The sequence below is a fragment of the Manis javanica genome, chromosome 15 (assembly GCF_040802235.1).
Source record: "Manis javanica isolate MJ-LG chromosome 15, MJ_LKY, whole genome shotgun sequence".
Classification (NCBI taxonomy): domain Eukaryota; kingdom Metazoa; phylum Chordata; class Mammalia; order Pholidota; family Manidae; genus Manis; species Manis javanica.
This window is the reverse complement of record NC_133170.1, coordinates 66,816,160-66,838,941: the sequence shown is the minus strand read 5'-3', so window position 1 is coordinate 66,838,941 and position 22,782 is coordinate 66,816,160. Positions and strand designations below refer to the sequence as shown.

At 37.7% G+C, this 22,782-nt stretch overlaps 1 protein-coding gene across 6 annotated transcripts in view; it reads right to left on the bottom strand.

Moving 5' to 3' along the window:
* Positions 1–1,512: 1,512 nt before the first annotated feature.
* Positions 1,513–22,782, bottom strand: part of SBNO1 (strawberry notch homolog 1) — a 58,271-nt gene continuing 37,001 nt past the window's right edge. For all 6 annotated transcript variants that reach the window (XM_073223690.1, XM_037014476.2, XM_073223689.1 and 3 more), the window contains 12 exons: positions 20,036–20,171; positions 19,177–19,289; positions 17,951–18,022; positions 17,406–17,505; positions 15,372–15,446; positions 14,572–14,718; positions 14,391–14,485; positions 14,205–14,297; positions 10,335–10,472; positions 9,585–9,661; positions 8,742–8,935; positions 1,513–7,643 (listed from right to left, as the gene is read on the bottom strand). In XM_073223690.1, coding sequence (XP_073079791.1) covers positions 7,501–7,643; positions 8,742–8,935; positions 9,585–9,661; positions 10,335–10,472; positions 14,205–14,297; positions 14,391–14,485; positions 14,572–14,718; positions 15,372–15,446; positions 17,406–17,505; positions 17,951–18,022; positions 19,177–19,289; positions 20,036–20,171 — 1,383 coding nt within the window. In that variant the 3' untranslated portion in view covers positions 1,513–7,500. The remainder of the gene's footprint in view (positions 7,644–8,741; positions 8,936–9,584; positions 9,662–10,334; positions 10,473–14,204; positions 14,298–14,390; positions 14,486–14,571; positions 14,719–15,371; positions 15,447–17,405; positions 17,506–17,950; positions 18,023–19,176; positions 19,290–20,035; positions 20,172–22,782) is intronic.

Genomic DNA, 22,782 nt, shown 5'->3' with positions numbered 1-22,782 from the left:
ATACATTTAAAAACCTTAGTTTCCTCTCAATCTTCAAGTTCCATTTATAAATACTCTTAGTAAAATTTTAAAAATGCAAATCACTCCTTCATTTAGTCTTCAATTAATGCTCCATTATCATATTTATTTGACAGATTAAATTCCCTTCAACATTACCACCACTCACAAATCCGGTTAAATTCTGTAAGCGTTTCAAGCTGCAGTGATCATGCTTCCCTCAAGCATTTCAAACCCCACAGAGGACGCATGACAAATGCTTAAAAAAATCCACCCATGGGCTCCCATCCTTCCCGAACCTCTCCCCTCTCCAGGTCCAGAGGACACAGCACCCACCCCTGGCCACACCATGTGGGTAGGATGAAAACCCTTGCTGGCTCCGAGTCTGTGCCTGTTTCATCTGTAGAGATCACAGGGGAGGTAAGAGTTTTCTGTCTGTGTGTACACACACACACACACACAGATACACACACAGACACACACACACACACAGAGACACACACACACACAGCCCCCCTGCCCCACCTCTCAAGTGGGCAATGGGATCTAGGCACTGTTTTGTGGGTAAACTGTTCTTCCTGTGGTGTCTTCTCTCCTGTTTGTTCTCAATTCTCTGGCTTCCCAAGCCCAGTGCAGGAAGCTAACCAGACTTCTTGGCCAACCATTATTTCTCTCAATGAGCCCCAGAGCCTAGTACTGGCATAGAACAGCCCCATTCCCTTCTCTCCATCCACTCTGGCCTCCTCAAGGCCATCTGGTGCCAGCACTGCTGTCAGTCACCTCCAGGGACCCCAACCCTCAGGCACACAGTGCATTCCTGATGCTTTGCCCCCCATGACTACCGGAATCTTATCTGCTTGCTGTCTTAACATTAGGAAAACTACCCATGAGGAATCACTACTGGGGATAGCATGTGGCCAATGCCAGGCACACATCAGTTGCTTGTTAAATACTTACTGAACAAATTAGTATTAAATATGGGCACCAATTCTAAGAAAATTAGAAACTAGCCTTTCACAGCTGATGGGCACAGTAACTTCATCAAAAACTAGGGGAGGACTGAGGACCACAGAAGTCAATACGGAGAGCACTCAGCAGTGACTCACCATACAGTAAGGGTTCGGCATTCCCTGATAGCTGTCTATGCTAGTTTAGTTTCACTTTTTCATAAGCAGAGCTCAAATCTTGGGCTCACGATGAATGGTTGCTCAACACCAGGAGTGATTTTAAACAGGAGGACTTGCACCCGCAAGTCCTCTAGCACTTGTGGCATCTTTTCAGGAGTAGTGGTGGGTGCCTCTAGCTGTGAGGCAGTGTGTCTGCTTTCTGCTCCAGAGTGCCAGGCTCCATGTTCCACATCATCAGAAGTCTTCTATAATCCACTTTAAATACCAAGCCAAAATAAGAATGTACAGGCTCCCAAATGGAAAGAAGCTAAAGTGAGCACGATGGCACTGACAATGGTTCAAATGGATGCTCAGAGCTGAGAAAAAGAAAACACGAAGAGATGAAGCATATTAGCCAGTTTAATTTATTTAAGAATCTTACAAAAAAAAAGGGAAAAGAAAAAAAACACGAAAACAAAAAAACTAAATACAGAATTTGTTACGCTTCATGGTTGGTAGTTTTTACTTGCAAGGGGTAAACCTCGCTAAATGCAGCCAACACACATTTTTTTATTGCATGAGACTCAATTTTTAAAGTTACATATCAAAATGATCAGAACAATTGTTCCTGGACACTTTGTACTGTATTAGCACAGAAAGCTGAATGAAGCAGTGCATTATCATTAGAACAGTGCGTACCCTTCATACACTGATGGACATTCAAAACAGAGTAGCAATATAAAAAGGGAGCTTTAAAAAAAAGAGAATGAAATAGGAACAACCAAAATAATTTACATCCACCTTTGTTTCAAATTGTCTTTGGATTCCATCATATGTTGTCTCAAGATGCACCATGTCAGATTAGTAAAAGAGGAAGATCTATGCCTACGTATAAAAGTATCCTTTGCTCAGCGGAGGTAGAACCTGGCAGAAGTTTTATTGCAGAGATACAGCATACCTCCTCCCACCTTTCATGGTTGATGGTAGATACAAGTGGTTATTGAAAAATAATATCAGTAGTTTGCAAGTTCAGTATAAACCATGAACAGGATGATTTTTTCTGATGGCGGTGAGACTGAAATGTGCTACATAGAAAAAAAGCTCTCTGACCCAGAAAGTGGAGGTCAGAAAGAAGGCTCAAGCTTCTTTAACCTCTTCAGTGCCACAAGTACTGTCATAGCAAGAAAGGCCCTCAGGGCAAGGTAGGTGGAAGAGCCAGGGTGATTCTCACTAAGGGCTGGGCACTGCCATCCCCTTCAGGCCCGCAGGAGGCCCAAATTACAGTATCAGAAAGAATGGCCTCTCCCCTTTTCTGGCTGCATCCCTCACTGAACTCTGCACTGAACGAGTTGCCTTTAAGCTGTTCTGCCACACAGCGGCCACTAAGCCAGCTGCTGCTGCAAACCACACAGTTCAACTACTCCACGGGCACAGGGGAAGAAAGCTGGGAGGAGAATATCTGAACAGGGATTCACACTGGAGCTAATCTCTGAGAGGCCCTAATTCATAACAAATTAATTAGGTTTCCAAGACTTATCTAAATGCAGACAATTAAAATTTTCAACAGGTCTACCAAGCTCAATCATAATGAAATGAAATGAACCATGTACATGAACAAAAAGACCCAAGGAATGCTCACAGCAATTTTTCCTAAAAGTTGCAGAGAAATATTTTAACGGGGCAAAGTATGTAGGTAAAAACCCAATGCTAGCACCATTCATGAGTCACTGCTAGGTCTTCCCTACTGGCAAAACCAATCGTTAAAATGCCTTAACCCAGCTCAGCTCTTAGGTTTATGGTGAGCCGTCTGGTCAAGACCAACTCACCAGCAAGTACTCTGGAACAAACAGTAGCTCAGGGAATCCTGCTGGCCAGTCCTTCCATGGTTAACTGCCTGTTTTACCCTCAGCACCCTGGGCGGAAGGCTCATGGAAGCCTTGACAGCAGTTGTGTTGCACCCTTCTGGAGGACAACTGTTCCTTAAAGGACATTCCCTAACACTACCTGTCAATATGGAGACCACCAGGCTGTACCAGGCCAGTCTCCCCATCCGCTATAAATACCCTTAACAGATGAAGCAAAAACAGATTTCCTGTGCTGATTGCAAACTAAATTTCTGGTTATTTGTAGGTTAGAAGTATGAGCCTGACTTCTTAAAGGAACACAAAATTTGCAGCAGCAGCAGGTCACTGGTCAACAGTTCAGAACTGCAAGTTTCCTCTCAGCTAGAGAGCCACACAGATGAAGGGCTTGGTACAGGCCCGAAAAACTGCACGGGTAGGGGCAAGCTGTGTCTACTGAAGAGTTAAGTTAGGTCCCAGATGCACTGAAGAAGTTAGAGGAGCTTAAAGAAAGTTGGGAAGAAATTTTCTTATGTGAAAACATTAGGCTCACTACAGCTTCCAAAGAGCAACATAAACAAGAATAACTAGTCATATAATGACAGTATCAGAAATTGCACTCAAGTACATCCCCCCAATATAATGCATTGCACACAGTAAAAATTTGTAATAAAAATGCAAAACATATCAAGTATATTGAAAAATATTAACACAAAACAAACAGGAATTCTATAGTAAAGATGCATAACTGAATTCTAAAATACATGAAAAAATCCAACTAAAAAGTTTTTCATAATTTTCTACATTAAAAAAATTATAAGATGCCTCATATAGGAAGTCAAGAAAAGAATAAATAGGATTGAAGGGAGGAGGGGAAAAGGAAAAATAAGTGGGGGGGTTCCAATTTACAAAAAATATTTACATTCAGAATTCAGAAGAACTCAACTTTTCTATACATACTTATGTACATACATGTAAATACAGCATAAAATTAGAAGGTGAGTTTTGGATTTCACCTCAAGTATTCAAAAAAAAATTACTTGCAGTGTGTATCTATATTTGTTTCCTTCACTTATATGCCCTTAAAGATACTACATTTGAATTAGACAACTGGCATCCAATGAGGAATTTTTGCAAATGGACTTTGCTCACAGCTGTAGCCACACACACACAGCCTACTGCATTCTAGCAGCAAAGCATGCACAGTACATGTATGGGTGTGGTGCTAGCTGGGGAGACCCCAGACACAGGGCAGGTAAGCCAACGAACGCCCAGGGTGACAGTGATTGCCTTTGCCATTGGAACCCAACCTAACAGGAGCAACTGTTAAGCACCATTCTTAGAAGTTACCAGAGATCATTCAGGAACATTTTTTTAAAAGACAGTATTTTAGATAGGGACCTTCCTCTTAATATTTTACCAATAAAAAGACTCAAGGGGAAAATGCTTTTTCTCTGCTTGAAAATCTCTTGCTTTTTCCCCTTCATGCTAAACTAGAAAGCGGAAGAAGTAGGTGAATGGCTACCATCACACAACTGTAAAGGCTGTCCTAGTGCCCTTTCTGGTCATGACGGTAAGAGGATACTCTACAAACATCAGACGGAGACTGGCAAATGAATGCCTCAAGGGCTATGGCCAGAAGGTTGTGCCTGTGAAGTATTATATTCCCCTAGAGTTTGGAAATATGGAATTTTTTTTTACCTTTATAGATGAAGCAAAATAAAACTATAAAGTTTATTGTTGCAACTCAAGATTTCTGAAGTGTTAATTAACTGGAATGGAATAAATACACACAACTACAATGCTTTGGATGCGGGTTCTTGCTAATACATACAGATGTAAAGAAAAGATTTTTTTAAAGAGTGTATTTGTAACTTAGCAGCAAAAAGGGAAAATTGCTTAAGACATTTATTTTTTGATCAAGTTGCATTTAAAGAATACTGTGTTAATACCTTGAGGAACTCACATTGCTACATCTAGATCATCCCACTAAACTGCAGATAGAGACTTTGTGGCATGGAGATTACTAAACTAGGGGTCTGCTAATTACTCCAAGATACCACCTGAGCAGCTCAGGTAGTGGTTTTCAGTAAAATCGACACTATAAAATCTTAACCACTAACATGATTTATAATCAAATCTTTGTGCTCGAGCCATATTGCTAAAGAAAGGGAGAAAAGGCATTGCAGAGGCCAAATGGACTCACGTTGTAGTCAGGTTCAACAGGGCCCTTGGGTTCAGATACAGCATTCAGATCCTGAAATACACGGACCTGTTTTACAGAAGTTAGCTGCTGTTAAGATTCCTGGGGTTTTTTGATAGAGGAGGGCCTTGAATGCTAGGTTTCCCATGTTGGCCAACCTGAACTTGGATAAGGGCACAGTGTAAAGGTCTCATGTACACCTCTATAGAGGGGGATGGGCAGCAGGCCTTGGCTGCTCAACATGCACAGCAACCACAATGGGCACAGGCATGTGGCACCTCAGTTCCTACCCATTTACACTGCTTGCCTTTCTGAGAGCTATGAGAGTTATCAGAAGCTTTATTTTTGGACCTTTACTCAACTCCCCCCCAACACAAAAACGGCAAGTTGGCCAACAAATTGGCTGAACTCCATCTCACCTTGGTAGACTGATGGAAGCTGACTGGGCTCCTGGTTTAAAAGAGGAGAACTAACATGAAAGTTGTGCTGCAGGTGGGACAATTCTGCCCTTGGCTGCCAGTCGGGTCTAGAGGCCCTAACGGGAAACACTGGTGATATTCATATGGATCGTTGCCTGAGATACAGGGAAAGACTGAGAATAAAAGTTGCATCCACTAGGCAATGTGCCAAAGAACAGAATTATTCTCAACTTGTTCTTTTTGGCATCAAGAATAAATAAACCCAAAGGAAACTTACGGTAAACTTGACTTAACCAACTCCAGTTTAAATACAAGAGTACGAAAACCCTAACTTTCCATCACTTATCTGACATCTCACCTGATTCTGCAAGTTTAAGAAGTAACAAAGGAGAACAACTGAACTTGAGAAACATCCTAAAGTTCTGTTATTTTACCCCTTAACATCCTAAATTTTGAGGGGTAGGTTTTAAACCAAAACATAAGGCTACCTACCTGGAATGCTGAGCAACATACAAGTTCTACAGAATCCCCGTCACAGACTACTTCTGAAGGTGGTGAGGGCCTAAACAAGAGTCCACTTCTGGTTAGTATAATAACTTTTTATTTGACAACTACAAGATTGTGGTATCTTGCAGCTTTTAACCAGGTTTATACAATCTCAATTTTTCAATAGTGCAACCTGTGCAAGCAAAAGGAAAGAAAGAAAAGGAAACAAAACGACCAATTGTCCCCTCACTTGTTTTTATAAACATCTATTATAGGCGAAACAAAACTTGCCCATATTATAGATAAGTGTCTATTCACATTTGTACATTACCATTTTTAACAGCTTCAGATAAACTCTACATGTCTTACAACACATTAAACAATATTCAAGTTACTGGGTAACAACAATAACAAGAAATAAACATACAGCAGAAGCCTCAAGTGTTTCCTCATTGTTTACTTTACAACTCAAGTATGGTTTCCTTTTTTATGAGTGACAAAGCAAATCAAAAGAATGAAATTAAAAAAGATTGTTTTCAAGATGGAAGCCAATTTGTACTTTCTAAAACTATCTTTAAGTTAAGGAAATGTAATTTTAAGAAAAGCAGGCTTCTAGCCATTTTTTGCAGCACACATTAGGTATACTATTAATACATTAAAATTAACTTTTAATTTACCACAAAAAAATGTATGTACTCATTACCTTGACAAGAAACCTGGTACATGGAGAATGGGGGGGTGGTTCTCGCAGGGTGAGAAGCAATACCCAGGTATAAACACTATAAAAATGCAATAACCAATGCTGTACACCTACAAATGTTTCTCTCTGTTACTTGAGTTCTGTGTTAATCTTGTTTACGCATGCTGTCAAAGACATGCACTGTCAGAAAAAAAACTAGAAAAGAACCTGAATGCATGATATGCAAACTTTCATCTCATGCTTTAATAAACCTATTGTTATAATAAGTTGGAAAAGAAACCAATATATATATTCTATATTTATAGACTCAAAACACATGCATCTGGGGATAATTCCCACAGCAACTGCATGGATGTACTGCGTTAACCCTGAGCACTGTATAACATAAAAGTAAAGCCAGTTTGGGAAGTTCCAAGCATTTTTAAACCGATTGTGGTTCATAGTCATTAACAAACTCACAGACAGACAAACTGACACGCACGCACGCGCACATAACCCCTCTGCTCACCCAAAGTAAACGTGTGTGGGAAGTACCATGGGAAAAGCAAAAGGGAAAGACATGTACCACTGTCAGCACTGCTGATTTTCAGTTTTGCTATTGATTCCAGGTTTGTCCTTATTCCCAAAAAATTAACTAGAGAGCACAACTGAAAAAAATTATAATTCTTTGGAAACTGTCCCTGATTTTTATGCAAATGATATGCTTCAACAGCATTTCAGATACATCCATGTTGAAACCTGTTTGCTCCTATGCACTGCTCAAGCTGGCGATGCTCTGTGGGTGGCGCTGCTGCCAGAGCTGTTTCTGTTGGACCGCGAGCTGCTGAGACTGGTCTGAAGTTGACAGGAGATTTACAAGAGGAGACACACAATTTGCAGGAATGATCAAACCTGCAATTAGAAACAAGAATTTATAAGGGTTATCTTTGGGAAACCATACATACTGTATTTTACAGATGTACAACAAATTCCAAATGAGGCATAATATTAAGTGTAATGAACAACAAGATTCCACACAAACACCACCTCCTCAGTGCAGCAGTATCAGTGGGCAAGTATACTATCCTTTTACTTTATTATCTATGCAGTTCCACACACATGCAAACACCACCTTCTCTGGCATTTAACAATGTACCAAAAAAACTACAGAACAGTGGTTCAGACAAGTTCAAATGCTTAAAGGAAGCAGTTTGGGAACAGTGAAGATGGTGGGAAACTGGAGGGTACACGCCTTGGGTAGGAGAACTCTTAATTCCTCTCCTGTGGGAATAGGGGCTTAGTGTTCCAGAGAAGCTAGTGTATGTGTGTTTTAAGAAGACAGAAACCCAGGCTTTTGATTTTTAAGTGTTGGCAACTAATTCAAATGGCAATTTGAAACAACCAAAATACTTAAGGATCCAAAAATGTTCATGGACTGACTTTGGCCCACAGGTTGCCACACTGCAACCCATGATATAGTGGAAGGTTGCTGCAAATGAAACTAAGATACACGACAGGGAAACAGCAATTGCTGGATGGATTCCTGGGATGCCTCTAAGTGAGCAAATGGTGGTAACACCTAGCCTGATCTGCCCTTGTTTCCTGCAGGACTCTAGTCCAACCTCAGTGCACCGTGGCTTTGAGTTCCACAGTCTCAGTGTGGCTCAATGAATTAAAATAGTAGACTTCAAAGAATCCCAGGCAAGAGGTTAAGCTTAGTCTTCATGCCAAGGAGACTGCAGATGGCAATGGTGAGGAAGGGGAGCAAAGGCAACATAAAGTGAACCACCATATCACAACTTCAGTCAGAATCAAGTATCCATTCAAAGGCTTACCTTTTCTGTTCAACCTTTTAAGAACACACAAAGCAAGCTCTATGCCATTACACTTAATATTATGCCTCATAAGTACTGGAAGAGCTGCTAAGATTCTAAGATGTTACAGGCAAAATAAGAGAAACAGAGGGTCCTGACATGTTCTCACAGCTCAAACCAAAAAAATTCGACTCACCTACAATCCGCTGTCCATCCTCTGTTCTTAGCCGAACTATCTGCATTTTCACATTTGTGCCACTGACAGATGCTAGAACACCCTCGACTTTTGTCCAGACACTCAGTACTGAGCCACATAATACATAATATGTGCGGCAACGGAGACCTATTTCACAAACTAGTCCCAAGCTTGCTTTTTTGCAATTGCCACGCCTAGGATAGATGGGGGGAAAAAATACTATGTATATACATACACACATACAGGGCTTACAAGGCCTACCCAGATTTCAAATGGCAAATGTCCTAGCATTACCTGAGTTTCTCAGATTACAACCCCTTTTGACAAACTGGATTATCCTATCCAATTTAAGGTACTATTTCTGATTGTTAAAATTAGTTATTTCTGGGGCCTGAATCCCTATAAAAGGGCTGATTTACTGGCTTTGATATCTATTTAAGCATTTGTCATTTTAATATCTATTAGCTTACTGTATTAACGCTAACTTATAAAAAGCTCTTCCAGTTATTTTTATAGCATTAAACTACTAATATATGTTTCAAATCAGGTAGGTGGCAAAGGCCTCCACAAACAAAAAAATGAAACTATGTGAATTTTTTTAAAAAATGAAAAAAAGAAGATATATTTTACTGTTAAATTTATTTTTGTAATTCATCAATAAAAATGTCTTCCAAGTATTAATTCAAGATGAATTTAATACATAGTACTGACACTCAACAATAGATCATTTGTTCAGATATTTACAGGGATAAAGTACTTTTAGGGACAAACAGCTAGAGTGAAAGCGTGTTTCAATCTTAAATACACTTCGGAAAATAGGGTGAGAAACATGAAACTACTAACCAATAAGCATGAGTACAAGTATCTGCAGACGAATTATACTGATCTAACCAGTGGACCAAGGCATCATCTGAGGCTACCTGTGAAAATATGACAAAAATTCCACTGAATCAGTATAGTTTGCAACGAACTGGCTGCCTGATCTGGTCTCTAAAGCCTACTTAAAACCGTATCTATAGTGAAAACCTAGCCCTTGCTACTGGTTCCATTTGGAAGCCATTCACCAAGTCCTGCCATGAGGTTCCTCCTATGTAGTGAATCCTTCAAACAGCTAGTTTAATTATTATTCTTTTAAAAAAAAATGGCCAGGAAGAATAGTAATGTGACACTACTATAAAATAGTAGGAGTAATATTTTTAAAAAGTCACAATTTTTCTAGAAATCAGGCAAAATTAAACATAGCAGTTTACAATAAAACTAAGAGTTGGTGGGAAGAAATTTCAGTCTTGAACAACTTTCCTTTATTTAAACAATTGTAGTTTTTGTAGCTAGCATTGGAAACTACCTTTTCTGACAACACAGCTGTTTCGAACAATCATCTTTCAAGTTTCTTAATGGTTGACAACATCAACACTTGGATATTACTGTACCAAAATGTGGTTAAAATTTGTTCTGAAAAATATTTTTTCAGTAATCAAATAGGAAAAATTGACAGAAAAATTTATATAGAGACACAAAGCTCTCCTAAACACAGTTTCAGTGTTTTTATAAAATAAGCACAGAGAGAGTGTTGATTTACAAATGAGAAAGTACCTTTTTATACTTCTTCTTTAGATCAGCATAAGTTTCTAATTTAAGCTGTTTCCCAGTATTTGGTCTGTAAACTAAGAAAAGCTTCTTCTTAGGGTTCACTTCTTTAACTAAAATGGCAGTTTTCTTGTTGTTCCTTATCTATTAAAAAAAAGGTGGGAAAACAGTGATTCAATACTACACATTTTAAGGCACTTTTTTTGTACTATCACATCAGCAGATACAATTCTTGGAAGACTGTAATGCCAATTAAGTACATGAATACATGAGTACATAACTGTAAACAAGGGTGACAACTGCTTGTATAACCAAGTTGTACAAGGTCTTAGTCAAATGAAGAGATTCAGACCTTAATTCTGAGGTAGGCTGAAGACAGAAGTTGAGGGCGAAGTCATTGCTGAGAAAACTGTCTTGAGTAAGCTTTAAAGCTAGTCCATGTACCTGTACTCATAGACCAGAGAACCTCAGAGGTTTCTGAGGAAGGAATCTAGCAGTGGGCAGGAAGGGTGTTCCTGGATCAGTTCTTTCACCTCTACTTTATCTTTAAAGTTTTTCATAACAAACATTGTTTACAATGTTCATAACAACATTGTAAAACAATGTTCTCCTTTGGGTTACAATAAAACATAACCTCCAAAATAATGATTTTGGTCACCAACAGTTCTCTGATTTGTCTAATCCACCAGATCTACCAAACCCATGGCTACTGAAAGGAGAAAATAAGACCTCATGGGACAAACTCATCTACGAACAGTAAAGCTAAGAACTGGATGAAGACCAAATGCTGAATAATAAATAAATATGTATGCAGAAGTGGAAGAAAAAGATGCATCAAATGATGAAACTTAGATTTTTTTTCCCATTTTTTAAAAAGTTTACTGACAGAAATCCTAAGACGAAGGAGTTATAAAAAGCCCCACTTAACTAAAGGCAAAATAAGAGTAGAAAATTAACATCTCCTTTAAAGAATAATGAACAACTTCCAAGCAATAACTCTGGAGCAAAACTGAAGGAAAAGATAGTTTCAAAGTAGAGATATTTTCCCAGCTCCTCTACAAAATTAATCCTTCAAACATTTTATGTTAAGATAATTCTTAAACTGATAAAAGGAAAAGACTTAATTTTACTTTTCATGGCTATTAAAGATCCCCCGTCTTTTAGTTATTCAAATTGTTTGAAATATTGTTCATGTAATTACTGCAAAATCTACAAAACAATGGTTGAGGTGAAAGTTACACTTGAAAATTTTTATCAGTTGATATGAAACAATAAACTCATTATACAGCAGTTCCCCTTAGCTGCAGTTTTATTTTCAGAGGTTTCAATTCCCTGACGTCAACTGTCTGTCTGCAAACAGATGATGCTCCTTCTGATACATTATCAGGTCAATAGCAGCCAGCGCTACGGCACTGTGCCTACATCATTCCCCTCACTTTATCTCAGCACACAGGCATTTTGTCATCTCACATCATCACAAGAAGAAGGGTAGGATATTTTGAGACAAACAACACATATAATTCATGCTTTTATTACAGTGTATTGTTATAATTCTATTTTATTATTAGCTACTATTGTTCATCTTACTGTGCCTAATTTACAAATTAAATTTTTATCTTAAGTATTTACGTATAGGAAGAAACATAGTATATCTTGGGTTCAGCACTATCCCTGCTTTCAGGCACCCACTGAGGGTCTGGAATGTATCCTCCATGGATATGGGGGGACTGCCGTACTTAGAGGACTATGTTTAAAGCATGTTAACAGTGTGATCTGTTGTTATAGGGTCAAGTTAATTCAGTATAATTATATCTTTACATATTCTTTTAATTGTATGTATAATAACTTTAATCATTAAAATTAAAAAAAAAGCACAGTGGAAACAGAAGTGACTCTGACATGGTTTTCCAAGTGTTAACATATGTTAAACACACTATGATGTATCTCTGTTTATTTGTTGTGGAGGTTTGAAGACAAACAGCTACACTTTCCTGGAACCCCTTTCTAGGGCCACCTGCGGCCATTTGAGGATAATGAAGGAAGAGAGAAAAAGAATTCAGAGAAAATAACAAAGAGTTAAGCCAGGCAAAGATGTAATATATGATAGACATGTCCTGGTAAAGGAGAAATTCAAGTAAACAGAATACTAAAAACTTCTACAAATAAAAATAATTCAGAAAACTCTGAAATAAAAATATCTGAAATAAAAACATATTTAAAGAGTATATCACGTACCTGAGAATACTGATCAAAAATGACTAATACCAGAATATAGTCTAATAAAATTAGCGAACTTTAAAGAGATGATCCTTTGGACATGTAGTAAAAAAGGACTAAATTAAAAAGCAAAAGAAAATTAGAGCACCATCAAACTATGACAGCAATTCTTTACCTCAGAAGGATCAGCAGTAGCATATTTAAGATTAAAGGAAAGAAAATGTGAACTATATAATTCCTATCTGGTAAAACTGTCTTTGAAGTACAAAGGCACAAACTTAGAGGCATGTAAGAAGAACTCAGGGAATAATGTTCCCACCATAAGTCCTTATTGAGGAATCTACTACTTTAGACAACAAAATGACTAGAGATAACCTAAGGACAGTGAGTGGTGGTGCTTTAAATATAAACTAATTACCTGTAAGGCTATGATTACATAAAGATTAAAAGAAGAGCATGTGATACAATTTACATATACTAACAACCCTGAAACAGCACAACTATTTTTTTTCCTCTTCACACATTTTATTTTCTTTTTATTATTATTTTTGCACTTGACCTCTTATTTATTTATTTCATTTTTGAAATTTTGGTATCATTAATCTACAATTACATGAAGAACATTATGTTTAGTAGGCTCCCCCCTTCACCAAGTACCCCCCACATACCCCTTCACAGTCACTGTCCATCTGCATAGTAAGATGCTGTAAAATCACTACTTGTCTTCTCTGTGTTGCACAGCCCTCCCTGTGCCCCCCAATATACATGCTAATCGTAATGCCCCCTTTCTTTTTCCCTGCCCTTATCCCTCCCTTCCCACCCATCCTCCCCAGTCCCTTTCCCTTTGGTAACTGTTAGTCCATTCTTGTGTTCTGTGATTCTGCTGCTGTTTTGTTCCTTCAGTTTTCCTTTGTTCTTATACTCCACATATGAGAGAAATCATTTGGTACTTGTTTTTCTCCGCCTGGCCTGGCTTATTTCACTGAGCATAATACCCTCTAGCTCCATCCATGTTCACAGCTATTTTTTAAAATGGGAAAATGAGGGAAGCAGATGACCAAAGAAGTTATTTTTAAATTATTTTCAGGAGTATCGGGGTATAGTATCACTCGATATTTCATCACCTTGTGTGCTCTGGAGAACAAGGGTCATTAGTATAGAAGAACAACTAGATAAATATCAAAGAAGAGGCGAGATAAAAATTCTGCAGTCTTGAACAGGACAAATAAACATGAATTTAAGACACTGTATCATGTATGAAAGTATGTATGCATGCACCCCCACACACACACATTTCCCCCCTCCTCAGTGTGTCCACAGGCATACTAAACAAAAGAATGTAGTTACAGAACAATGGAAAAATGAATCTTTAAGGGGCATAAAGCATTATTAGGACTAAAGGTCACTATATATTAAAGACCAGGTTTGATTTGCTAAGAATATGTAGTAATTCAAAAAGTTGCACTTAGTAACATCTCTCAAAATGTATTAAATAAAAATGTATACAATGAACAAACCCATAATTACAATGATGAATCATTAAAACAGAGGAAAAATACAATTGTAAAACTGGCACAAAGCAAACAGATAATTACAATGCAGGCAATGAAAATGTATTATATATCTGAACAGTAAACATTTCAAAGAAATAAGTCTTACTTGCAATGACAAGTAAAAGCCATCATCTGGTCCCAACAGTTCAGCCCAAATCTTGGTAGCTTCCTCCCACGACATTCCCCTCTCTACACTAATCTGTAAAAGAAATAATTCAAATCAAACTCACTTCTCTGGGTGGCTACCACAGAACTGACATTATACTTGAATGTGCATGTTTTCCAAGCTTACAGTATATAACTCTACATGGCCAGAGGTTGAATATCCTGGCGTCAGAAACTTCTTAACATCACTTTTCCTCACTTTTTCATCTCCAGAACCAAGATCTTGAACAAGAAAAGCAACATTTAAGTGTAAAAAGAGCATTTTATCAGTAATATACAGGATGTTTTAAAAATTTTTCCTGACTTACCTAAGATTCCCATATCATATCTTCCATTTTTTTTGGCATTTTGAACAACTGCTGTAAGTGTGTCTGCAAAATACTGGAATAACGCGTTCTGTTGATGCACTTCCATGCCCAAAATTCTATTTAAGAATTTCCCTATGTTGTTATAATCTACAATGACAAGATTACACAAAAGATTTTATGTATTCAAATGGCAATTTAAAATATATTCATCAAAGTTTAGTCAGGTCTCACTTTCTCCTCTAAAGCCTTCCCTCACAACCCTTGCACGGTGCCCAGAACAGAGCTATATGACCATTTCTACCTCTATCAATTAGCACGAGGATATCACATGCTCAAGATATTTGCCAAATTGAATTTTTGCATCTTCAACTTCAACTACTGAAAGTATAAACACAATTTAGCACATGAGAATGTTTGCTCTCCAACATTAATTCTTAACTTGTAAGGCCGTAAGGGCTGTTAAGTCAGTGAAGCTCAACTCGGGCTGCACAATTAGAACACCTTTGAGTTTTTAAAAAATTACCAATGTCTGGGCTTCAGCCCTGACTTCAGGTATTTTCTGAAAGCTAGACAGTTGATCATATATGCAACCTGGTTTGAAAACTGCTGCTATATGGACAGAATAGAGCTCTAATCTCTTGGAATAACCACAGTAGCAAAAACTACTCAGTGCTTTGTGAGCAGAGCACTTAGTAACAGGGATTGAAAACTACAGACTTGAAACTTTCCCTTCACATGAACAAAATGAGCTTTAATGATACAGCAACAGTTATGTAGATATACAAAACTAATACTATTACCTTTATCTAGAGTAAGAATTCCTGAGCGATCCTCTACATTTATTAGACCAACTCCTATCAGTCCCTGTCGAACATCTGTAAGAAAAATAAATTTGTCAAATGACTCAATGAGCTGTTACCTAATTAGATGACATCAAGTTCTAGGATTAAGACCCAGCGTATCTTCCATAGTCCCTATTAACTAAAATGGAGCCCACAGTCCCCAAAGACTTTAAGGCACTCCAAAATCCTACAGTACTCAAACTTCACATGGTATTTTATTATTTAATTAAATATCTTATCTAACAGCAATATTAAGCAGTGAACATCTTTGTCTACACAGCTGTTGCCCACAGAATCTAAACAATCCTGAACATATAGCAGAGTACTAGCTGTTAAATGTGTAAATAGGATGTAATCATGCTTCCTTCCCAAATGTTACCTATGAGTATTGACAAGGTGATGCAAAAGGTAACCAGCATGTATTAACAGTCAACATGTTCTGAACTGTGTTACTATGAGGACAGTTTCTGGAGCTTGTAAAAAAATACTAGTGGTCCAGGTTCAAACCTAGACTTACACAATAAGGGTGTAAGAGAAAAGTGTCAATAGGAAGCATGATTACATCCTATTTACACATGTATTTAATTGGCTAGTACTCGGGCTACATGCTCAAAACAATGTTGAGATTCTGTGAGTAACAACTGTGTAGCCAAAGATCTACACTGCAAAAATCCTCCTTTTGGAAACCCATCCTCTGGAGGGAAATCACCTGTCTGGAAGGATAACTGTAATTTTACCACTGTTGGCGATGGGGGAAAAAAATCTGAATATAAGGAAGGGAATGACTCAAGAAACAATTATATAAACTAGCTGCAGAATATTATGCAACTGCTAAAAATGTTAGTACTATAGCTACTGTCTTGTGATGCCTGTGATGTATTGAGAAAAGAACATTTCAAACAGTTATCAATGACATTTAAAAGAAAAGCTGTGCTTAGATAAACATGGAGAGAAGATGTGGAAGGCCACACTCTGCTCAGACTGTCGACACCTGTGACTTCCACAGGTTGAGACTGGAAGGTAGGGCTTAAGAGGAGATACTGACTCATACTTGCAGATTCTTTTCATTATTTATAATGAATAAGTAACATGGAATTTTTAAAAACTAGAAATAAATCGGGGAGTCATTTCTGACACTCCCATCAATGACCCAAAAAAAAAAGAGAGAGAAGAAGGGAAGGGAAAGGCAAGGGGAGAAAAAGAACAGGGCCAAGGCTTGACTGTGCTCTTTTGTAAAATGCCATCAGTGATTATAATAAGGACCCCTGCCAGGTGGGTAAATATGGACTGTTATGAACACTAAACGCTAATCTAGTTCAATTGTAAAGTACTTTCTAGTGAAAAACTCTAATTCTACAATGAATAGTATTTCAGATATCTAACATCTGTTTTCCAAAATATTATCACAGTTTCCTAAACTGCTAAAACCATGTAACCTCCTTAACATTTATGGAGTAAAATCTGTTGTACAGATTTTCAAGATGGGCCTAGTAATCTCTACAGGACTACCTAGCACTCATCTTTCTATTAATATGGAAGTTTTCCAAATGCACAAATGTAAAAAGAATATTCTATGACCCACACACATACCCACCATTCAATTTTAACAATTTTTAATATAATACATGGCCAATTTTGTTTTTATCTACACACCCTATCAACTTCCACAAATTATTTACCTAGATACTTTAAGATTAAATTTTAAAAACTATTTGGCATAGTGATTTTAAATTAACCAAGCAACCACTTGCCTCTATTAATCTAGTATTAACATGCAATAAAATGTCAGGAGCAAAAGCATTTCATTTGAAAAAAATTTAGTGAATCTGCTTATTAAAGGAGGTCAACTTAGGAGTCTGGCAAGACTTCAACTGCTAAATTTTTAAAATTTACATCCAAAAAAAGTAAAAACAGCAAATATTACAATAGGTTTTGGTGTTCCTTCTCAATACTCAATTTCCTTTGTTTGCTGTGATTATTTTCAAAAGTTACCTTTAAAGAATTCTCCAGGATAGTCCGGAGGTGGTGATACCATAGGTGAATCTAGGTTTACAATGGATTTCATGACAATTTCTAAAGCATTTCTTCCATACTGCAATAAAAAACAAGTTTCATTCAGTGTTTGGATACCCTTCAATCACGTGACCAACTGAACACTATAAAAACCATTATTGTACCAAATACTCAAAAAAAGCGGGAATCAGTTATAATGTATTTTATACTACTCAAGGCCTAGTTCACACCCTTGCACACTGGATGTTTAATAAATAACTGTTTTTCCTTTTAGGAACTTACAAGTGTTCACTCACAAGTATTTATTATATTCCTATTTCTCAAAAGGAATGAAAAGATTATACTGTAGAGTTGATCCCCAAAGATCCAACACATGAAAACCTGTGTCTAACAGGAAGCCATGATTTCACAGAAAAACCATAGGGGGCAGTTTAAATTGTACATAGTAGCCACTTTCCCTTTTTGTTCACTACAGACAACCTACACTAGCTCAAGTTTTCAGATACTGAAAGCTGAAAACGTACCTTATTATCAAAGTTGAACCTGCTCAAATCTCTAGATTCTGTTGCTCTTCTGTCACCATGTGTAAGAGCCCCCTGTCAAAACAAAATTTTCAATCAGGGCACAGAACACAGGTAAGTAACATGCACCATTATTTTATTTTATTTTTTTGGTATCCTTAATAATATACAATCACATGAGCAACACTGTAGTTACTAGATTTTCCTCATTATCAAGTCCCCACCAAAAACCCTATTACAGTTCACTGTCCATCAGCATAGTAAGATGATATGGAGTCACTACTTGTCTTCTCTGTGCTATACTTCCTAACCTGTGCCCCACCCACTATGTTACGTATGCTAATCATAATGCCCCTAATTCCTCTTCTTCCTCCCTTCCCACCCATCCTCCCCAGTCCCTTTCCCTTTGGTAACTGTTAGTCCATTCTTGGGTTCTGTGAGTCTGCTGCTGTTTTGGTTCCTTCAGTTTTTTCTTTATTCTTATACTCCACAAATGAGTGAAATCATGTGGTACTTGTCTTTCTCCACCTGGCTGATTTCACTGAGCATAATACCCTCTAGCTCCATCCATGTTGTTGCAAATGGTAGGATTTGTTTTCTTCTTATGGCTAAGTAATTTTCCATTGTGTATATGTACCACATTTCTTTATCCATTCATCTACTGATGGACACTTAAGTTGCTTCCATTTCTTGGCTATTGTAAATAGTGCTGAGATACACATAGGGGTACATGTTTTCTCGAATCTGGGATCCTGCATTCTTAGGGTAAATTCCTAGGAGTGGAATTCCTAGGTCAAATGGTATTTCTATTTTGAGTTTTTTGAGGAACCTCCATACTGCTTTCCACAATGGTTGAACTAGTTTACATTCCCAGCAGCAGTATAGGAGGGTTCCCCTTTCTCTGCATTCTCGCCAACATTTGTTGTTGTTTGTCTTTTGGATGGTGGTCATACTAACTGGTGTGTGGTTTTAATTTGCATTTCTCTGATGATTAGCGATGTGGAGCATCTTTTCATGTGCCTGTTGGCCATCTGAACTTCTTCCTTGGAGAAGTGTCTGTTCATATCCTCCACCCATTTTTTAATAGGGTTATTTGCTTTTTGAGTGTTGAGGCATGTGAGTTCTTTATATATTCTGCACATTAACCCCTTGTCAGATATGTCATTTACAAATACATTCTCCCAACATGCACCATTTTTTGCATCCATCTGTGCAACTCAAAAACTTACCAAACTCTCAAGTCTTTTAGCAACAATAGATGCAAATCTTTGTTCTCCTGCCAATTCAGAAATCAGAAAGACATATTCTGGAGCAGTAACTTGGTTTGACCTGTGAGTTCGTCCTGTAATTATATTAAAAAATAAATGAACTGATTGTGTTCACTAGATACAGAGTATTCTGAGATCTCCTAGCATTTAACACTAGGCTGGTATCCAAATACCCTAAAACAAGAGGAAAAACTGAGGAAATAATTACAGCTGTATTAATAATGACAACTGTATTAACTCCCAAAAAGGTACAATATCAAAAATGCTGACATCCATATTCAAAACAATATTTCTCCTCCCAAGGGACAGGAAGTGCCACAGAACTGTGAAATAATAAACATATTATTACTGCTACCCTAGTATGATTAACCACAATGCTGCTGATGTGTAGCTGCTCTGGATTCTCCCAAAATTATTTTCTAAATCATTAGGTCACAGAGACATGAGCATGTAAGGAAAGGGAGGAGCAAGGTGTCCTCAGTGCAACTATGAGGTTGATAAAATAAGAGGTAGCTGCTCTGACATGAACCTCAGACATCTAAAGGTCTTTGTGAAGATACTTCCAAGAAGCCTTGTTCTTGAATATGCCAGAAACACTATGAAGGTCCACCACAGATCTTTTACATTTTTTAAAACAAGTAAGAAATAAATTTATGATGCAATCTGTATTTTAAGGTTTATGCAATACCCAAAAAATCTCCAAAACTTACATATATGTCAAAGTTTAAGATGTCTAACACTCTTTATAGGTTTTGATATGCACCTATTTTCCCAAAGATTCCTAGTTACCTATTAAGTGAAATTCTGTGCAGGAACTTACCAAATTGCTGAATTGCTCTATCAGCACTCCAGGGTAATTCTAAAGTCATATGAACTCTTCGCCTTTGATTTTTAGCTCTCCGATCTGCTTGCAATGAAATACCAGAGCTGGCAGCTTCTGAGATGATAGCAATATTCTGTATCAAATGTGAAGGGGAAAAAATCATCTTTGCACAAAGATAAGGAGAAAGGTACCTTAAATAAAGCCTTAAGTAGACTACTGGTGGTCCACCAGTATTAATTCTCTTCTTCCTGTATCAAAGCTCCCAGTTTTAGCTGGGTACACAGCTGCCCAGAATCAAGATTCTATTCCCAGTCCCTCTTGCAGCTAAGTGTGGACATGCGCCAGCCAGTAGATTATAGGTGACACAACATCCAGGAAATGTCCTTGAAAGTTGAGAACATACCCTTCTCCTCCTCTTTTCTCCTCTCTGCTGGCTAAAATGCAGAGATGAAATGAACTGAATGTGAAACATCTGTTGTGAAATATAGAGGTAACTTGGAAATGGAGACCCACATATTAAAGGATCAAGACAGAAGATGCCTAGTTTTCAAGGAGCATCCCAGTCCTGGTCCAGCTACTCAAACTTATACATGGGATAAATGAATTTCTACCTTGCTCAAGTCAGTATGATTTTGGATTTTCTGCCACTTAACAGCCAAAACTAGTATCAACTGATATAATCCCAATCACATATGAGCCTAAATTCATGAAAGGAGTACAGAATATAACTGTTAACACACCTCTACCTAAAGTCATTAAATGTAACATAAGCTTTGAAATATATCTAAAAGACAACTTTGAGAGTGGTAACTATCACCTACTTTGCAGTTGCGGAGGCAGAAAAATTCACTGAAATGTAAGGCAAAACGTGGGTAAAGAGTAAAATTTTATTCCACCCCTTTTAGATTAAGGAATGAGGCTGAAGTGGTCCCCTCTTTTGTAGTAACCTCATTAGTACATGCTTTATAGCAATTCCAAGTAGATGAAGAACTTATCTGGAAATCTCAAAAATTAGGTTGACTTAGTAATAAGAGCCTCCATACAATGGGGAAATGACAGCCTCTTCAAGAACTGGTGTTGGCAAAACTGGACAGCTACATGCAAGATAATGAAACTGGATTATTGTCTAACCCCATACACAAACTCAAAATAGATCAAGACTTGAATGTAAGTCATGAAACCATAAAACTCTTAGAAAAAAACATAGGTAAAAATTTCTTGAATATAAACATGAGCAACTTTTTCCTGAACACATCTCCCTGGGCAAGGGAAACAAAAGCAAAAATGAACAAATGGGACTATATCAAGCTAAAAAGCTTCTGTACAGCAAAGGACACTATCAGAACAAAAAGGCATCCTACAGTATGGGAGAATGTATTTGTAAATGACATATCTGACAAGGGGTTAACATCCAAAATATATAAAGAACTCACACGCCTCAACACCCAAAAGGCAAATAACCCTATTAAAAAATGAGCAGAGGATATGAACAGACAGACACTTCTCCAAAGAAATTCAGATGGCCAACAGGCACATGAAGAGATGTTCCACATTGCTAATTATCAGAGAAATGCAAATTAAAATCACAATGAGATATCACCTCACACCAGTTAGGATGGCCAACATCGAAAAGACTAGGAACAACAAATGATGGTGAGGATAAGAAGAAAGGGGACCCTCCTATACTGCTGGTGGGAATGTAAACTAGTTCAACCATTGTGGAAAGCACTATGGAGGTTCCTCAAAAAACTAAAAAGAGACATACCATTTGACCCAGGAATTCCACTCCTAGGAATTTACCCTAAGAATGCAGCAGCCCAGTTTGACAGACATATGCACCCCTATGTTTATCACAGCACTAATTACAACAGCCAAGATGTGGAAGCAACCAAGGAACCATCAGTAGATGAATGGATAAAGAAGATGTGGTACGTATACACAATGGAATACTGTTCAGCCATAAGAAGAAAACAAATCCTACCTTTTGCAACAACATGGCTAGAGGGTATTATGCTCAGTGAAATAATCTAGCCAGAGAAAGACAAATACCAAATGATTTCCCTCATTTGTGGACTATAACAACGAAGCAAAACTTAAGGAACAAAATAGTAGCAGACTCACAGACTCCAAGAAGGGACTAGGTTACCAAAGGGGAGGGGGTTTGTGGGATATCATGATTACTGCACATGGTGTTTATGGGGTCATGGGGAAGAAAGTGTAGCACAGAAAAGACAAGTAGGGACTCTGTGGCATCTTACTACATTGATGGACAGTGACTATAATGAGGTATGGGGGGGCTCAACAGTAAGGGTGAATGTAGTAACCACATTGCTTTTCTTGTGAAACTTTTATAAGAGTGTATATCAATGATACATTAATAAATATAAATATAAATATATATATATATATGAGCCTCTACAAAAAGATTCTCCAGGCAACCACCGTCTCTACAGTGCAAGTCAATCTACACATCATTCACAGTCATCATCCTAACATAAAGCAGAGCAATAAAAGAAACAGCAAAATCAAAGGATACTAGTAATCTGGGCAGGCCAGAGTGTATTTCTAGACTAAAAATTAGACAGACACAAGAGAGTACCATTAGATATGGTGCCATTGAGATGACCTGAGAAAACGCAGTATTTTAATATTTCAATTAAAGATTTCAAAAGCCTGCAGAGCTACTAAGACTCACATCCAATTCTGTGCACAATACAAGTAACACTTTTTACACTCAACTTATA